General features: G+C 44.5%; 1 protein-coding gene across 5 annotated transcripts in view; it reads right to left on the bottom strand.

The window, feature by feature from the left end:
- znf521 (zinc finger protein 521) overlaps window positions 1-12,362 on the bottom strand; it is a 74,111-nt gene extending 61,749 nt beyond the window's left edge. For 3 of the 5 annotated variants that reach the window (XM_049748449.2, XM_049748445.2, XM_049748448.2), the window contains exons 1-2: window positions 11,298-11,975; window positions 4,257-4,316 (exon numbers count right to left, since the gene is read on the bottom strand). In XM_049748449.2, coding sequence (XP_049604406.1) covers window positions 4,257-4,316; window positions 11,298-11,337 — 100 coding nt within the window. In that variant the 5' untranslated portion in view covers window positions 11,338-11,975. The other 2 variants (XM_049748450.2, XM_049748446.2) reach the window with 2 other exon arrangements.
- Window positions 12,363-19,205: the final 6,843 nt, after the last annotated feature.

Below are 19,205 nucleotides of genomic sequence, written 5' to 3' on the forward strand. Positions count from 1 at the left end.
GGGTCACGCACATCAATATCCTTCAATCCATCTACGCGTTTGTCTCTGGCCGGCGTCGTGCAACCGGAAAGCGGGAAGGATGACCACCGACGTGCCGCTTTTTAATCACAACAACATGAAGCCGAAAAGCTTGCGCGGGCCGACGTGCCCTTTATGAGCGGGCGAAGAGCTGCGCTTTTCGCCCCTCCCCTGTTGTGAGCAATGCACTTCATAATAAAGCTGATTAAAAAGCCGGCCGCACTTACAATCGCGGCCACCCTGACTGAGACCCCATGGGGCAAAGGAGCCGGTGTACTAGACTGGCAGCCATTTTAAAGCTCCATCATGCACGCCTGGACTCCAAGTTCTGTTTTTTTTTTTAGCATGATAAGGTACCAATTGTCTAAAGTGGTGCGCAAAAGAGGAAAAGGTCCTTTGATTATGCAATAATTTTGCAACCTTTTTTTTTTATCTTGCACTTGGTAAATACTCTATTTTACATATATATATATATATATATATATATATATATATATATATATATATATATATATATATATATATATATATATATATATGTATATATATATATATATATATATATATATATATATATATATATATATATATATATATATATATATATATATATATGTATATATATATATATATATATATATATATATATATATATATATATATATATATATAAACACACGTATATACATGTAAAATATAAAAAGATAAAGAAAAATGCAAATAAATCAAAACTTTTTTCAAAAACAAAAAACTGAATATTAAGAAAAAAAGTCTGAATGAAATCAAAAGTAACTACAATGAGTCCTTGAAGGGTCAAGCGATAATGTAAACATAAAACAGCCTACAATTAAGCAATAATGAGCATAGGTGCTGCTGTTTTGGCTAGCAACTGAGTTCTTAAGGGCCGAGTTAATACTTTGAAGTGCATTCGTTATGCCACACATCTCACCGAGGCCACACAGTCTTTCCCCCCTTCTACTGCCACCCCAGCAAACCTCCCCAACTCAAAGTATTGATGCCACATCACACCCTCCATTGTCCTTCTCTCCTGCAGACTGAACATGCCCTCTAAAAATATCAGCCCGGTGGTCCCTGGTGGGAGCATGCAGAAGAGAGCGGAAGGTGTTTCATGAAAATGAAAATCCCAACTCAATCCTCACAGACGTGAGCGAGCGAGCGAGCGAGCCTTTGTCGCTCTGGGGGCCAAACGGTGCACAATATAGACCTCAGCTACTGACACCGAATGACAATAGGCACTTGAAAGTCAACTCTTTTTCGAGCATATGCCTGTGAAATCCTTTATTTTATTTACTTCAAATGCTGCTTAGAATGCTTAATTTCTCTGATGATATTGCTAAATCTCTTCTATTTCAGCACCTAATCTTTTCTGGCAATATTATAGACCGCTAGAGTCGGCATTATTATTAGTTAGCATACTTAATGGTCAAATGATTGTACTGATCATCATTTTAGTATGGGGCAAGGTTTGTAAAATTTAAACAGCAATGTTAGCGTGACATGAAACAAGGTGAGAAAGTTCATGACTGGCCCATTAATCAGACAATTAAAGAAGAAAAACTGTGGCTGACTCCAGCAATGGCGGGGAATTCATTCTCATTGTAAGCGAGTGACAAGCTTGGGTCAGCAACATTATTTACTTAAAGGTAAAGTGTAAAAATACCAAATAGATCAACAAAGTTGACAACTTAAATGTGAGGCAAATTTCACACAAGTGCCTAACAGTAGGGTTAGCACCAATGCTATTGCTAACACAACATCAGAGGTGGTTCACCAAAGAGCACATCCTACAAAGGTTGAAAAGTCACTCATATCATTTTTTTTTTTTATCTCTAGCAATCTCATAATAAACAGAACTGTAATTTCTGATGCAATGATGAATGCAACATGTTGGAGGTGGCAGGGGCAGATAGGACATCTGCTGAGGAGAGGGGAGGGGAGGGGCCAGCCGGCCGGCGCTTGACACGGCAAGGTCACGTCCAAGCCTGGGATTACAGAGCCACGTCAATACTTGAGGTTCCTGCGCCCGTGGGCCTTTACAGTAATCTATCAGATCAGGACATCTCCTCACAGCCTCTGCGGGTTGGACAGCAGATCAATAGCGTCGCGCGCAACCGGTACCGCAACTCAATCTTGGGAGGCAAAAGACCCGTTTTGCAACTTCCCTGCAAAAAAAAAAATTCTTAATGAAAGGGATGGAATGAAGATTGGATGGAAGGATTTATTCCTCCCTTTCACTACCTGTCTCAGTATGGGCGGGCCACCATAACAGGGGGGAGGCAGTGGGGGGATCCCCTGCCAGGGACCCTGTGCTCCCTGGTGGAGCTAATGGAGCGCAGAGGAGAATATCAGTTCAAGGCTTATAAATATTTAAGTGCAGAAATATTCAATAATATAAAGGGTGGGGGTGTCCAGGGGGCTCTTGGAGGCATAGGATGAAACTTGTGGCGTAATTAATGTCACCAGAACGCCACTAGAGAGTCTATCATATGATGGATGTCTTCAGTTTAGGGTGGAGAAGATCAGGACTACGACGCTACATTTGAATGTTGGGGAAAGTTTTTTTTTTTTTTTTTTAGCAGGTGGTAGTTGGTGCAAAAGAAAACGCCGAGCTGGCTCCGTCAAGGCTTTTGAGCTTCTTTGTGCACCCGTTGGAAACATAATTACCCGCTCAAGCGGCTCTCCTTATTTCCCCATCGCTTCCCGGAGATCATGATCCTCTGATGCCCCACCCTTGCTTCCTCACCACCCCCTCCTCCAAAACCACCCCCAAGTTCAAATTAAGAATTTATTTTAACCAGCGAGCGGCTTCTGTCGACACATGTCGGCAGGCCTGATCAAAGGTGAGCGTGCTCCTTTATCCAAGTGGGGGGGGGGGGGGGGGGGGGGGGGGGGGGCTGTCAGGAATAGGAGGACATTAAGATTGAATAACCTTCACATGCTTGGCAGCACCTCATTACTTAAATATCTAAAAACTTGGGTACTATCTATACGCACATACAGTACATCCACATGTACAGTAGGTCACACTTGCTAGCTCCACGCATTGTTAACCACTATTAATAATTAAGTGAGGATTTAATGCATACGTCTAATTCTGTGTTTGGGATCCCTGTGAAATTCTTCTTGAAAAAAAAAAAAAAATAGGAGATGAATCATGGAGATGAAGATTGGCAAAGCGACGAGTCCTTTTTTAGAGACACGACGACGCCATTTTATCCAGAAATGGGAGAAGGAAAAGGGACGGAAGCGGGAAGAAAGAGCGTCGTAGCATGTGGTTTGAATTACACTCAGCCTCGCAGTAGCGTCTTGAGCCTGGCTCGGGCTGGCGACCAAAAAGCCTCATTAAGTCTCGCCGTTTGCTCTTTATGATGCCGTCTTTCTGTCTTTTGTTGGCGTTTGGCTTAGCCTCCTGTCAAAGATGAATGAGAAACAGGAAGTGGGGGGCCTACAGACCACTCGTGGGGGTCGTCCTCTTAGAGGTAGCTGCGATTAAACCCGAAGCTTGTCGAGGGGGGGGGGGGGGCTTAATGGAGATTGTGGCCGCGTCCATCAAAATGGCAAGCTGGGCTGTCACCAAGTAGTCTTAGGGCCGTTCTTGAAATGAAAATAATTATATCACCAGGTAAAGGTCAGAATGTTATGGAGCGATGTTTTAAAAAGCAAGTTCCAATATTTGTAGAGAATAAAGTTGGAATATTAGGAGAATAATGGGATAATATTCGAAATTGCTAGTAGTGAGGATAAGTGGAATATTGCGAGAAAAATAAAATATCTGTGGTTATATGGTAAATGTTGTTTTGATTATGAGCATGAAAACAACATTCCCAGAAACACACTTTCAAAAAAAAGTTGAAGTTGCTGCAGTAAGATGAAAAAAACGCATTTGGTATGAGAATAAAGTCATGCTATTACGAGAAAACAACTTAAAAAAAAATCTCCAAAAATACTATAAGAAAAACAATAATCACAGTGGTAATAGGAGGAATTTTTTTTTTTTTTACTTGAGTGAAGTCAATATTATGGGAATAACACACTCAGCAGCAATGCAGGTTACTCAATAAAAGCCTCAACAACAGGAAACGCGTTTCGTCGTCAACTCAACAAACACACACACACACACACACACACACACACACACACACACACACACACACACACACACAGACACATGATCCACTTTCCAGACAAAAATGATGAAATATGAAATGGAGCATTACCGCTCGGAATGGCGGCGTGCCCGGGACTGTGCTGCTGCTGCTCCTCTGTCACATTGTCTTCTACTGCCACAAACCCAGAAAGAGAGAAAGAGGGAAGGGAGGGGGAGAAATAGTCAGGCAAAGATATGCTTAATAGTACAAAAACAACTTTGACACACTGAGATTTCCCTCTTTCTTCTTTTTTTTTTTTTATTTGGCACTGAAATCATAAGAAGGCGGAAAAAAAAAAAAAACTGCCGGGCTATTTGAACCGCTTTCGGCAGATTGGCGATCCACACGAGGCTTGTTTACGACTTCTTGTGGCAGCAAGGCAAACAACCACCACGTAAATAACATTCATGAATAAAAGACGGCTCCAGTGAAAGCTGCTTCGCTGAGAAGGTTCGTGCATCAGGCGGCGACTTAAAGGGATGCTGACTTGAAAATGGATGTGCCAAAACAAGCAGCACTTAAGTCCAGAATCCAAAATAGGGACAGTTGGTCAGCACTCCAGACCACAACATGGCCACTCCTCAGTGAGACTTTTTCTCATCCTGACCACCCCACAAAAAAAAATCTAGCTACGTCCCTGCCTAGCAACTCGGATAACCTTTAGGACGACGGCAAGAATGAGACCAAAAAAAAAAATCCAGCTTTAACATTGTGAGGTTTCTAAGCGGCGTGTCAAGTAGGAGCAGTGAAATGGATTTTAACAGTGGGAAGAGAACAAAAGCGTCTCCCACCTGTTCCATGTAAAATGAAGGCCTCGCTGAGGGCTTCTCATGCCTCAGCGTTCCACCCGTGAAGTTGAATTGCATTCTCCATTATGTATTTTCCAGCCTTTCATTTCCGCCAGCTCGGAGTGAAGGGGGAGTGTGACAGGACCTCCCGGCAGGGGAGCCCGCCCGCCCGCCCGCCATTGACTGACGACGCAGGAAGTGCAGCGCTTTTAAAAGCGTGCAAAATATCCTGTACTTTGCATAATTAAGACGAGATCCTATGGCGGCAGAAGCCTTTCGACTCGGGGGAGCGCCAGTCACGTGCGAGCGGGGAGTCCAAGCCCGGTGAAAAATGAAGAGGAAAAGTTTGGCTGTCGCAAATGAGAATTGCAGGAGCCGAGCACGCCAGAAAAAAGAACGAGGGAAAGGTCAACGTTAACAGAAGGAGAAATGTACTTCAAAAAAACATGTCACAATATTGCAAGAATAATGTTAGAAGTAGCAAGAAAACATTTTACAATGTTGAAATTGTGAATTAAGGAGAATAACGTAAAATTACAAGTACAAAAGATTTTAACAAAAGTTAAAAAAGAAAAAAAACTACGACAAAGTTGCAATATGGTTTGAATTTTGTTTAAATTTAACAATGTCAAGATAAAGGATAGTATGGGATTTTTAGAAAAAAATAATAAAACCATTACGAGACTAAAGTTGCAATATTATGAGACATAAAAATCTGGAAATATGATTACAACTGAAATAGTCAAAATATTGAGGTCATTTCTGCATTCAGCATTTTTTGAAAATGCAAGATTTCTCGACATTAGAACAAAACCAGAATTTTAGAGGAATGAAGTTGCAATTTGGACCCGAGCGATTAATTGGCCGACCGATTTAATTGGGCAATATTGGTCATTTAATATTTCTGTAAGATTATGACATTTTCTCGCGTCAAGACTTCTTTCCCGTAACTTTACTATGGTGTGTATTTTCCTTTCTGCGAGTGACTACATTTTACATCCAGCTACATCCGATTATTTTGTTGAACCTTTTAAAAGACTGCCCATGAGCACTCTAATTGTAAATGTTGCCCAACGCCGCATACACCAAACAAATCAAGGCCTCGGCTATTAATTAGGGGCGTCATTTAATGCAAAGAGGCGCGGTCGGACAGCACGGAGGGACGTCCCCCGGCGCCGCCACAGAAGACGGAATCAGCCGAGGCGCTCCCGCCGGAGCGGGCCTCGGTGACTGACGCCCTGAGAGTTTAATGAGTTTCTCCGCCGCCGCCGAGCTCCTCGCGCCTGAGATCATTTAAATGGGGCCAGGGATGGGGGGTCCTAATAAATCCCCCGTGGTTCCATCAGAGATTGGTGGCAGGGGTTTCTCTTTTTGTTTTGATTACCATCCCTGTTGGTGAGATGAGGGAGTTCAGGCAGAAAATGTTCTTTTATGATATCATAGGAAGCCCTGGCGGTCAGGGAATGATTTGTCGCCCGCTGGAAGCATATTAAAAGTTTGCTCATTATGACAACTTTGACAAGAATTCTGCATGTCTCTAAATCATCCGGTATTGGCGCGGGAACGTTTTGGGTTTGGTTAAACGCACCTGGCTTGTGATTCTGATGTTTCGACTTGAGCTCATTGAGTCAATGGAGCTTAAACAGCTTGAAATTTTAAGATTGAAATCTTATATATTAAAAAACACCCAACCAAATTGTGTAATGTCAGAAAACGGATAGCTTAATGCTAACATATAATGCAAAATGCCATTGACATGCCAACGCAAATGAGCAACGTTGTTAGGGCCGGGATGGAGAGGGCCACAATTTGTGGGGGGGGGGCAGCAAAGACAAATATACGAAATATTATCTTGTACCGACACGGAACCGATGTGACGTGCGCTCGTGCGACGGCACAATCAGTGCTATCAGTTAATTAATGTTTGACAAGTATTACTCGGGAAAAAAAAAAAAGCATTTGTTGATACAATACCAAACCCACACGCTCTTTGATTATCAAAGTGCAAAGCGGGGTAAAACAAAAAAAAAAAAAAAACAACAACACCTAATCACACAACAAGTGTTGCAGCATTAAAGGCCACTAATTAACCGAGCAAGCAAATGCCGAACACACACACACACACACACACACACACACGGGAATGAATGGAGGCTAACTGTCATTTTACTGTGAGTGACAATCCCCCAAGACGTAATGTTTCCCTTTTTGAGGATGAATTAATTGTGTGCAGACAAAGCTACACAAATTATCCATTTATTGACTCTTAATCGGCGTTTATTTGAAGAATTTGTGAGAAATGTAAAATTCCACAATACATTTCAACAAGGTTGATTAGCTGCGGATTCTCCTATACCTTGTGACTATAAAATGTTATGTAACTCATTCTCCCTAAGAAAGCATTAAGAAAAAAAATGACTTAAAGAATTAAGAAAGCTCAAATCTTTTGCACAAGTGTGTCGATACAAAAATGAGGTATGAGCATGAGGTACGCAACAGGTCAGAAGCTGCAACCCGGAATACATCCCATTTCTATTTTATCCTATCCACTTGTTGCTTAGAAATTTCCAGGCTGCTCCGACGTACGGTCCACAAAGTTCAGCAAACAAACCAATTCTGTCGATTCACGCAGACAAATTCACCTTGCCATACAAACAAGGCAAATCTATTAGCAGCGAATGGCCGCCGATGAGCATTTTGTGCAGATTACATCGAGCTTGCCTTTCCAATAGCAGCTTTTGGATCCCCAATTCAGCCACCTTTTTGTGCACGCGTGCCTTTGTGGATACGCGTGACTCATCCGCTTGGTTACAAGGCGTCCGGACGATACGGTGGCAAGCACAATGGCGCTGTAATCCGCCCTGACTGACCGCGAAGTAGATGCTCGCCACGGGGACTACAACTCAATTTAGCTGGAGGTGCCGCAGGTCAACCCTCTTCAATTAGGCCCGGGAGGAGGCGGGTGGAGGACACGCACACATGACTAACTTTCTTAATGAGCATTATTTGAACTGATGATTAGTGTCATAAATAATTTGCAATGGAGCAGCATGTTAATCACGTTGCATAATGTCTGTAATCCTTCATTTATATATAGAAGGGAGGATTCATTAAGAGTGCGGCGCCGTGATTGCAAATGTAGCGGCGAGTCAGACGAGAGGGATGCAAATAAGCCGGGCGACATCTCATTTGGGTTTGCAAAAAAAAAAAAGGCAAACGCGGTGGGGATCAATCACTGTCTGGCGATCAGACCATCCATGACAACAAGACAGACGCACGCCGCGAAATAAGAGGAGATATCGGCCAGCTCCCGTGACGCACCCGTCCGGCTCGCCTCAGCCGCGTGTCAAGCGTGCTGACAGCCGTGCTAATGGGATTTTTCCCCCCCTCTTCTCCTTTAAACCAACGGCTCCATCATAATTTCCTTAATGATAATCCTAACCATATTTTTGTGTCACATTAGAAACGTGTTAATGGGTGTTATGCCACGGTCCATTAACGGCCCGCAAGACGGCACGGCACGTTCTGAGGCAACCGCGACGGAAATAGAGCTCAAGTATGCCTTCAAATGCTAATGCTAATGCTAATGCAATGCACAGTGTCAACATTGCAAAAAGGGGCAAGGACTAAACGCTCCCTGATAGGATGTAGCTACATTTAGGGGGAGGGGCTAAAAGACTAAGTTAAGTTGCTACAACTTTAAAATATAAATTATTAACATTTATGGGCAATATATTAGTTGGTCGAACAAAGCAAGCAATTCAAATTTGCTGAGTTAATTGGTATCTTTAAGTTGGGGGACAACACAAGGGACAATTGTTGAAAATCACTTGAGCAGAATCGAAAGTATTTTGTTGAAGTGCCCAATTAATTTATCAGCTACCTAGTGGTAGAGTGCCCGTCCTGAGACTGGAAGGTTGTGGGTTCAAACCCCGGCCGGGTCATACCAAAGACTATAAAAATGGGCCCTTTTGCCTCCCCTGCTTGGCACTCAGCATAAGGGTTGGAAATGGGGCGTTAGATCACCAAATGATTCCCGAACGCAGAGGACAAATTTCACCACACCCAGATGTGTGACGATCATTGAGACTTTAACTTTTTAACATTGTATTGAAATTTGGAGTTCCAAATCCAATCCATCTATGAAGAGTCCAACGACTTGATGTAGCACCCAAAGTTCACCCACGCGGAGGCTAATTGCAGCTCCTCCACAACATGAAATATTTAAGGCCGACATGACACGGCACCGATTTCAGCGTCGCACTCAAATGCAAATGGCGCGGAAAATATATTTATATATGCGCACGGCCGACGTGGAAACTCATCTCTTCGGCCAATAAACACGTCAGCGATGAGGGCCTTGAGAGTGCGGTCTGTGCTTCGAATGAAAACATCCATGCTGGCTGGCGCTTCATTCAGGAGAGCGCAGACGACGGGACGGACGACGTGGCAGTCGTCGCTCGCGTGCGGGAGATCCGCTCGCACATGACGTCTCATGGATTCTAGAAACATCTCGCGTCTGCATATACGTGCTCTCCTCGCTCCCTTTTTATTCCCCCAAGCAATAAGATTGCCCGCTTTGTCTGGCGTACTTAATTGAAAGACGAGCTGCAATGTTGCCTGGCATTTTTTCTTGTCTGTCTGTCCTGACGGGACCAAGAGCAGACTTGGACACCCTCGAGCAGCCAATGCTGAGGAGTTGGCCAAATGACAGAATGCAAGGCAGCCGTGCTAGCATTAGCTTGCGCTAAAGTCTGGCTCGCCAACGTTTTGGAAGGTGACAAATTGACCTAAAATTGATGTGAGAATTAAATAAGAATGAAACCCTAACAATTGACTCCAAAACGCTGATAAAAATTCAATACATGGAAAATGGGGGGGGGGGGGGGGAGGGCACTGACACCCCGCGGATGCGATCAATGACGTCATCGATGTATCGCTCATAAAACGCTAAATATCTGCCGATGCGACTCCGCCAATCATATCCGAGTAGATTCATTGATGAGAATACACGGATCAACTTAATTCGTCACAATAACGACAATGTTCCTAGAAAATCACGATGTCCCACGACTACTCGGTTCTTTTCGGAACAGACCCCCGCGGGCTACTCATGAGGTCCATGCCACCATGACCTTTGCCCTAAAGGCATCAAAAAGTCAAACTGCTGGCAAAAATAAATAAATAACAGTCTTGCGGGCAAAAAGACATTTTCGAAAGAGCGAGAGGAGATGACGGCGCTTCCTCTCTGAACAATAGCGAGGCAGACGGAATGACAAGGAAAGTTATTGTGGACATCTGTATAAGTGTAGCCCCCCTTCCCTGAGGAGCCACACAGACAAAGAGCAGTAAATAACATCTGGCTCTCCCCTTTTTTTAAAAAAAAGAAAAAATCTACGACGACCTGCTTTCTTTCGGTCGGACCGAAGACGTAAAATGTTGATTTCTCTGCGACGATGACAAAACAAACTGGCTTCATTTGCATACTAATTTGCTCACTCTGTCTCTCGCTCGCACAGCAGTCTGAACAGATGTTTTGCATGGCACACTTGTAGCATGTAGCAGGCTGCAAAAACGCACAAGTGACAAAAAACAACCAAACTAACGGCTGTAGCGGGAGGAAAAATAGGACGGCGAAGAATCGAAGACGTGCACGCACTCTCGGGGGGTGATATTGATTGCAAATGGTGGCTGCGCTACTGCAGAGCAATTCCTTTGTGATGAAGACTTCCGAGGAGGAGTGACGAGGTGGAAAAGATTCCGATGCATGATCACAAAATTGGGGACGACACAAAATTCAATGGCTGCCAGATGGATGAACCAGAGCTCAACCCCCAGCCCGCCCTTGCCAAAGTATCCACCTTTGCATGTCTGCATCTACTTCTCTGACCACACTGCCCCAAAAAACACTCCAAAAAAAAGTTGAATCTTCAAAGTTCTTTTCGAACATGTGTCCAACTTTTTGCCTCAAAGATAATGCACACACACACGCCATACGTACAAAAAGTCTCACTTTCATCCTGCTTGACTTTGCTCACGTGACTGCCGTGCACGCCATTCCTTTACTTAAAGTTGGCTGCTTAAGGATGACTCCGGATGTTTGCGTCTGTATACGCACAGACGTGCGCGCGCGCACACATGCGTGCGCACGCACGCACGCTCGAACCCGCCCTCAACGAACCGGTCCAAAATGATTTTTCCATGCGCAAAAAACAGATCCAGCAAGCAGGAATGCGTCCGCAGCAAAGCAACATTTCAGCTGTTGCTGGTGTTATTGTTGAAAAGAAGAAGAGCAAATAAATTGTTTTGGGAGCCAGCTTACCTTTGAGGGATCTTGGCTTCGCTTGCTTGCGCCGCGACATGATCCTACACAAAACGTTGAAGTTGACAATGTGCGTAAAACGGCTCAGTGGCAAAAACGTCTCGAAATGCGCGTGGGCTCGACCGCGGCTGCCTCGCGACCATCACCGGCGCGCGACGCTAAGCGATTTATTTGGAGGAGAAGAATTTCTTGGCTTTTGTGATGAGCAGGTAGACAAGACGTGTTTTAAAAGGTCCGATTTCCCCGGGAAAAGTGCGAGAACGTGGCTCTGGCGGTGCTGGTGGTTCCGTCACGTGCTGCCATTCCCCGTGAAAATGTCACGCGTGTGCACGCTCAGGAATAAAAAACGCAATATTTGCTTTTTTTTTCCTCGCCCCCCGCCACCATCATCATAATCATCCGCGGTGGTGGAAAAGAGCTCTCCGGTATGAGAGTGCAAAAGAAGAAAAAAAAAACGTGCAACAAAACAAACCACCCTTCCGTTAAAAAAACGAGAAAAGGGGACTAAATAAGAGTTTTGGGGCGGGTTATCCAGCTAAGCACACGAAAAGTAGTCGCGCGTCAGAGGACTAGAGCTAATGTAGAATTAGGTGCGCGGATGTGCTCCGAGTCTACGTCTAAATTGCTCTTAAAAGGAGGATGAAGAAGCAGAGAGAAGATGGAAGCTCCCTCCTCATCACAAACCTGCAAGGTCTTGGACTGCGCTGTCGCTCCGGTAGTCCACATAATAATGGAAAATGGAAGCAAGGCCCCCAAAGCCATCAGGATGGCTCCAGAGGGGGCCCCTACCCCGCAGGGACTCGCTCTGTACGTAATCACTGAGGAAATCATTGTCAGCCTGCCTGCACTCACACACAGACAGAGAGGCATGATTAAAATCCGAGGGAGCGCTGCAAGATGTGGACGCCTGGATTCGCACCGGTCTCCGGATCCGGAGTCGCGCTCCCAGCCCCGCAAAGTAGAAAGTGGGCCTGGCGGGCTGGCTGGCTGGCTCGCTCGCTGGCGTCGCCTCTTCCTGCAGTCCGCCGGCGGACACTCCGTCCGTCGATCAGCCCGTACAGCAGACGGACTGGTCCCCCTTCTGGTGAAAGAAGAAAGACACGTTTACCTTCAGTCATGCACGCACGCGGTAAACCACGTTTCCCTCCACATCAACTTTTACGACTTTTTAAAAAAATGCAAAATGCATGACATTGTTATTTATTCATTTTTATTTTGGTGGGTTTTTCTTTTTGAAGATGAATGGATATGCAGACAGGTGATAGCTACGATGAGATACAGATAGAAAAATGCGATATATAATACAATAAAAATAGACAGACAGGTACGATGTGCTGCTTTATATATGATATTATTAAGATATAATATCACACGTAAATTCTGCACAGCCTCTTGTTGCTAGGCAGATTTCAATCGCTGGTACAGTCAGCTTAAGTGAATATAAAATGTGTATGATCTTTTATCGGAGCTTACTAAGCCTTTCCTGGATTTTTTTTTCTTTCATTATTTGCACAGGCAGGGTAGGGCGCCCCTCAAACAGTCTTCTGCGGTGGATGGAAATTAGCAACACCCTTTGATAGTCTTTAGTGCAGTGCAATTTGACTTAGTAAAAGCAAAACGCACACCATAAAAGTCAATAGTTAAAATTAATGATGTGACTCCATAATGAAGCTGTCTCTATTCTATAGGGTATCTCTACCTTTCAATCTAAAATTTGGAGTGCACAAGCCTAAGTGCTCGAAGACAACAACAAAATAGAAGCGGGACCTCCCTACACATTCCTTCGCGTAGTAAATTGATGGGGAAAAAAACGTGATGCAACGATTGCACAAATATTTATAACAAATTTAACTTGTCATCTCACAATGTACATCAATAACCATGCCCAAACATGTACATTATAAAATCAAGCCGTTGCTTTTTGTAGACGTAAAAACCTGAGAGGATTTGACATTCATTAATCTATCACCAAAAACAGCAAACTAAATAATGGGTCGCCATCTAGTGGTCGACAGTGGTACTACACCCAAAATAAATGGGAGGCTACAAAATAGTCTGGATGCCCCGAGGCACCATACTGCCATTCACTGGTTAGTCTTGGTACTACAACAAACACTTGATTTGGGGGATACGGAGTATACACCATGGAAAATAAATCAGTAAGCACACGTGTATTTATTTTTTTCATCATGTGAGGGCTCGCTTACGTTTTAAACATCGGTTAAAAATCGTTTTTTGTGTTTTAGCGTTCAAGAGGGACTTGTGACCTACATACACCTACAAAGCTTTCACTTTGCATGCTCAATTTTCATCCTTTATTTAATCTGCACCCCTTGTCTCTCAAATGAGCCCCCTCCTCAACACACACACACACCCCACCCACACGATGCCACACAAACCAAAAGATCAATAAGACAAAGCGTGACAGGGACTGACGTGAGGCGCTTTGCTGCGTTCAAAGGCCTCACAAACTACAGTAAACTTGGTAAACACGCATATATGAAAGGACTATTTGTCGGCGCTGGGATTCTGTCAGGAGGTCTCAGCCGCCTTAACGCTTCAATCCCAACAATGCTTCCCCTCACAAAGTTCCCTCTCGCTGTCTCGACGCACTGTCAGACGTCCCTCCCAAAGTTTTACCCCCCCAACACACACACACTGCTCTTCAAAACACAAACAAACATCCTCCAGGGCTCTTTGCTACTTTCATTAGTGACAAAGTAACTGGGAAAAGGCTTGACTTGACTCACTTCAAGTCTCTAAGTTACACTATACTCCCTTAACCACAAGCCCCCCCCCCTCACCCCCCCCCCCCCTTCCCACCATCACCCCACCCATGTGAGGAGGAATATTACTCATGACGCTCCAAAAACTGTCTGACTCTGCTTGCCCCACAGGAATTACTTTAGAAATGTGGAGAGAGAAAAAAAAAAAATCACATATGTATTTATTTCCCAGGAGGGAGATAAATGGATAGCCAAAATAAATAAATGTGTTTATCCAATTTGGACTATGAAGACTGAAAAGGGATCGTGATTATTTTATATGGACACAAATGTAAATGCAACTTTTTTTATCTTTGCATTTCTGTGCAATGGACAAAATTTTGATTGAGAAAAACAACAGCCTCATTTTACATTGGCATTATGTGAATTCATACTATTTTATTTTGTACTTTTCTAGCATTTGTTTTTTTATTTAATGGAAATGTTATTTGGAGGGGAAGAAAATGAACAACTTACCTGTGCCCGTTGTTTGTCCTCCTTAGCTTGATTTGTAGGCATTTAATTGTGACTAGTATTAATCTTAAAACTTTATCACCGGGTCTAATCAGGTAGTTTGTCGAAAAGGCATCTGCGTTCAAAGTGACGTGACCCAGGGAAATACAAAACTCCAAGTGGAAAGGTGACACAGGCAGACAGAAAACAGCGCCGCCTGCTGTCAGGTCAGTGCACCCGCCATATTGGATGTGGCACTTGACTGAACTCGTTCGACGACTAAACTGCACAAAGTTGATGCTAGAGAGATTTTAAACAAAAAAATGTGTGCGTGCGTGTGTGTGTGTGTGTGTGTGTGTGTGTGTGTGTGTGTGTGTGTGTGTGTATGTGTGTGTGTGTGTGTGCGCGCGCGTGTGTGTGTGTGTGTGAGCGTTGGATCATTTCAGCCTCCACTCTGTCTCTCGGCAGGGTCGAGCTGCTCCCCTCCGAGAATTGTCTGACCTCAACTGGAGGCTTTTCCGTGACCTTTTGGCCTCTTCGCAATGTCCATTTGGCTCCCCCCAAAAAGTACAAGATAACATGAAGCAAAATAACACCTAAAAGTCACGACTTAACTTTTAGAACAAAGTTTGAATCGTGATGACTTGTGAAGAAAAGAATAATCACTGAAGGCTATTGAGAAGACTTTGCTTATAAATGGTGAAAAACGGCATCTTAAAAAATGCAGCCGGTCAATTACGCTTGTTAGAGGAGGGCATATACACAGACATGCATGTGCACCAAACACACATGCGCACACACACACGCACACATTTTGACTTGCCTCATTAAAACCCATCCAGCAAGCAGAACTCTGAGATGTGAATGCCTCCCTTGAGGAGCACAACACGTTCGTTTCCAGAAAGGCGAAATATTCAACTTTTTTTTCCCTCCCTTCCTTCTCCTCCTCACTTGCTTGTAATTACTGACGTTGCCGGAATGCATGACCCCGAGAATAAGGCCGCGTCCTACGAGAGCCCACCAGACACATCACCATCTCCGGTCCGGTTCTCCGCTGTGCGCACGCTCCCCCGTCGGAACGCCACCCACACCGGGCGCGAGTGAGGTCGAGGCGGCGCCCCCATCACCAGAAGGAGCGCCCCACGGGGACTTTACACTCGCTCTAACGAGCCAAACTCCCGAGGCTGAGCAGAAAAGAAAAACAGCTACGATGATAAGTGACGGAGAGCGCTGCAACTGAGGCCTTGTCTCGCAGCAAACTGATTAAAACAAAGAACAAAAAAAAAAAAAAGCATTACAAGTTGGCAAGCTCGAGCCAGAGTGCAGCTTTCCAACTTTGTTCTCGTATAAATTGTTAAGCAATTAAACACTGGCGCAAGTGACTATATATATATATATATATATATATATATATATATATATATATATATATATATATATATATATATATATATATATATATATATATATATATATAGAGAGAGAGAGAGAGAGAGAGAGAGAGAGAGAGAGAGAGAGAGAGAGAGAGAGAGAGAGACAGAGAGAGAGAGAGAGAGAGTCAGAATGTGTTTGACTTTACCGATTCTGCTGTATCTGTAATCTGTAATCTGGAGTGAATGGTCCTCCTGGAAAGTGACCTTCCAGTCACATATCCACAACTTCCATCTTCCCAAGCCAAGGAGCCCGCGGAGCAACTCCCAGACGGGGTCATTAGCGCAGCGGTGTCACCGGGCAGCAGATCACGGGCCAGAGAGGCGGGCGGCGAGAGAGGGGGACTCTTGGCACCGCGGTGGCTGCTGTGCGCTTTGACATTCAGGGCTGGCTGATCTATGGGGCTGGGGAGACAGTGCCCTTGCTCTGGGTCTTAGTGAGGGGAAGGTCCTGGCCACGTTACCCTTGCTCGCTTACTTTATCATAAAACTCAGGTCACGAGACACCGGACGGGCTCGCGTCCGCGTCGCGACCTGAGCTGCAGGACTGCAACATTCATTGTCCTTTTCAAGCAACAATATTTATAAATATAGCAGATATATACGTGTTTCGATACTTATATGGAGTTAATGTAGTCTAATATACAGTGTTGCTCCACTAGCATTGCTGTAAGCGAGTATTTGGACTGTAAACATGCTAACAGTAGCGTTCCTACAAAGTTAGCATAGCATCTGAAGTGCGGGACATTTGAAGTTACTCTTGTCGTCATCTCAATCAACGAGGGCCGAGTTAGGCGCCGCCACAAAGCTAGCTGCTACTTTCATGCCAACTTAGCAACTTTTCCGACCCCTTTAGCGACTATTAAGAACAAAAGTAGCAATGATATTATTCATATTCACAACCGATGGATAACCCGATTCTATGTATGCAAGAGTCACGTCCCCTCACAATGTATCTCGCTCACAAACATCAATGAAAACATAACCTCCTTTCTTGAGATCATTCCTAGTTAACAATATTTTTGTATTCCTCACAAGTTGCCATTAAGCATGCACAAAGACGTGCGCTTGGCACACGGCGCCATGTAACCACAACGGGACGGATTCACGGCGCGATCAAAAATCATTCTGCTGGTTTTTATGTCCTCTTCTGAAATGGCTTTGACCTCCAACTGCAAAATGGCCACCACATGCCAAGAAAGACAATCCCCCCCGGGGGGCCTTCCCGCAGTCCAGCATGGTCATAAAAGACAAAAAAACAATCCTCTCGGCACCGTCACGTAAAGGCAACATGAAAAAGTTTTTCATTAGAAGATGAAAATAAGCTGTTTGCAGCAATTGTGTTTATCCTATTTTGTTATTTGTTGTAAGATGTTTTCTTTATATTATGATATTTTGTTTTTTTATTATAAAATATGTTTTAAAAAAAAATCTGAACAAAACAGTATTCTTCATGATATTTGGACTCACTTCAGTTTCACCATTTCATGAATTTCTTCTCGTTCTGTGTACCGCGGGGTTAGTTAGTGACTACTCGAGCCCCCCACTAAAAAGCTGCTGTTGAGAGTAATGAGCAATAGCGCAAATGAGAGCGGCCATCTTCTCCTCCTCAGCAGCTCCAATTTACTCCGCCACATTATCCCTGGAAAAGCGGCAGCTGTGCCGGAACGCTCGCGCGGAGAAGGCGAGTTGGAGAACGCGGGCCCGGAAGGATTAGGGTTGACTCTCGCTCCCGGGCGACGCCACGCGCGCATTATTCATCCCGCTCTCCTCCTCCCCCTTCCTCAGCCCTCTTCACCTTTTTCGCTCCCACCAGCCCACTGACTCGGCGTCTCCCCCGTGACTCCCCCTCGCGCGTGCGTCCCTGACAGTTGCATAAGCCCACAGAACCTCTCTCTGGACCACGGTGGCCGGGACGGCGTTAATTAAAAGAAAAGGTTAACACACACGAGGCTAGCGGGAGGCACATTCCTGTGGGGGGGCTCCCTTGGTGGAGCATCTGCTCAGTCCCCCCCCCCCCCTCAGAGAACCCCCCCTTCAGGAAAATTGTAGGACCCGAGGACATTTGCCAGGGTGATTGCGTCCGACAGGGACATAAAGGATGACCCTCAAACTAAAGAGGTTGCAGCATGTGCTTCCACTCACCTGTCCGACTCGGGCCTTCTTGCTTGGGAGCTGATTAGCGTGTCCCAGAGAAGGTCTCACCTCCCTAAACACCGCCCACACACACACAAACACACACACCTTCATTAAACAGTGGGACGTGTGCCAGCTCCAAGTGTCATAAAGCAGAGGAGAAGCAGAAAGAAAAGCTTGAGAGAAGACAGCACCGGAAAAGGCGCCAATATGGAGGAAGTTGCCTGCACCGTTTGACGTACGGGATCATTAAATAATGATGAATTATCACTTCATTTGGTTGGGAAAAAATACATATTCACGCGGGGAAATTGTTGGCCTAGTTAGCCTGGTATGTGCTCGCCGTTTGGCATCAGGTGGGACTTTGTGATGAATGGGTCACAAATAGCTGCGAGATTAAAGCACTGCACCCAATGAGAAACGCAAAATGATTTTCAGAGGAAAAACTCACACTGTTGGTTCATTTAAGTATTTGAGACACATTCTAGGGTGACGTTTAAATACAAGTTGTGCTTGCAGACAAAAAAAATATATATATATTGTAAAGGTATTCACAAAATAGTGCCAAAATATTCAACATTGCAGGAAACGTCATTGTTTTAAATAAAATGTGATTTACTTGAAAGAAAATTGTGATTTACACACACGCACGTTTTATGTAATAGATTCCGACGCCTCACTTTCAAGTCATTCCCATAAACACACAGATGCTTTTTAAGACAAACGAGAGAGAGTGAAAGACTTTCCTCCCCCGGACTAAACAATCAGAGATAATTAAACATCTATCCTCAAAGAAGTGCTCCCACTGGAAGGTTGCTTAGTTTAAGGATGTTCTCAGCGGCTTGACTCACAAGGGACCCCCCCCCCCCCCCTCGCCACGTAGGAAGCTTTCTACCTCTAACAAGGCTTAATGTTCAAGTAACAGAGCGCCTGATGAAGTCTGACAACAAGTTTGTCTTTCCGAGTAGAAATCAACAATATGGAGTCTACATTTGTATTTACTGCACCTCAACTTGCTGCACAAACACGAGTCTTGAGAGAGTCGAGAAGGAGGAGGCGGCGCTCAAAAGCCTCGGGTCCCGTGCCATGTGACCTCCTTATTGTAACGAGAGCATTTCTCCTCA

The sequence above is a fragment of the Syngnathus scovelli genome, chromosome 17 (assembly GCF_024217435.2).
Source record: "Syngnathus scovelli strain Florida chromosome 17, RoL_Ssco_1.2, whole genome shotgun sequence".
Lineage (NCBI taxonomy): Eukaryota > Metazoa > Chordata > Actinopteri > Syngnathiformes > Syngnathidae > Syngnathus > Syngnathus scovelli.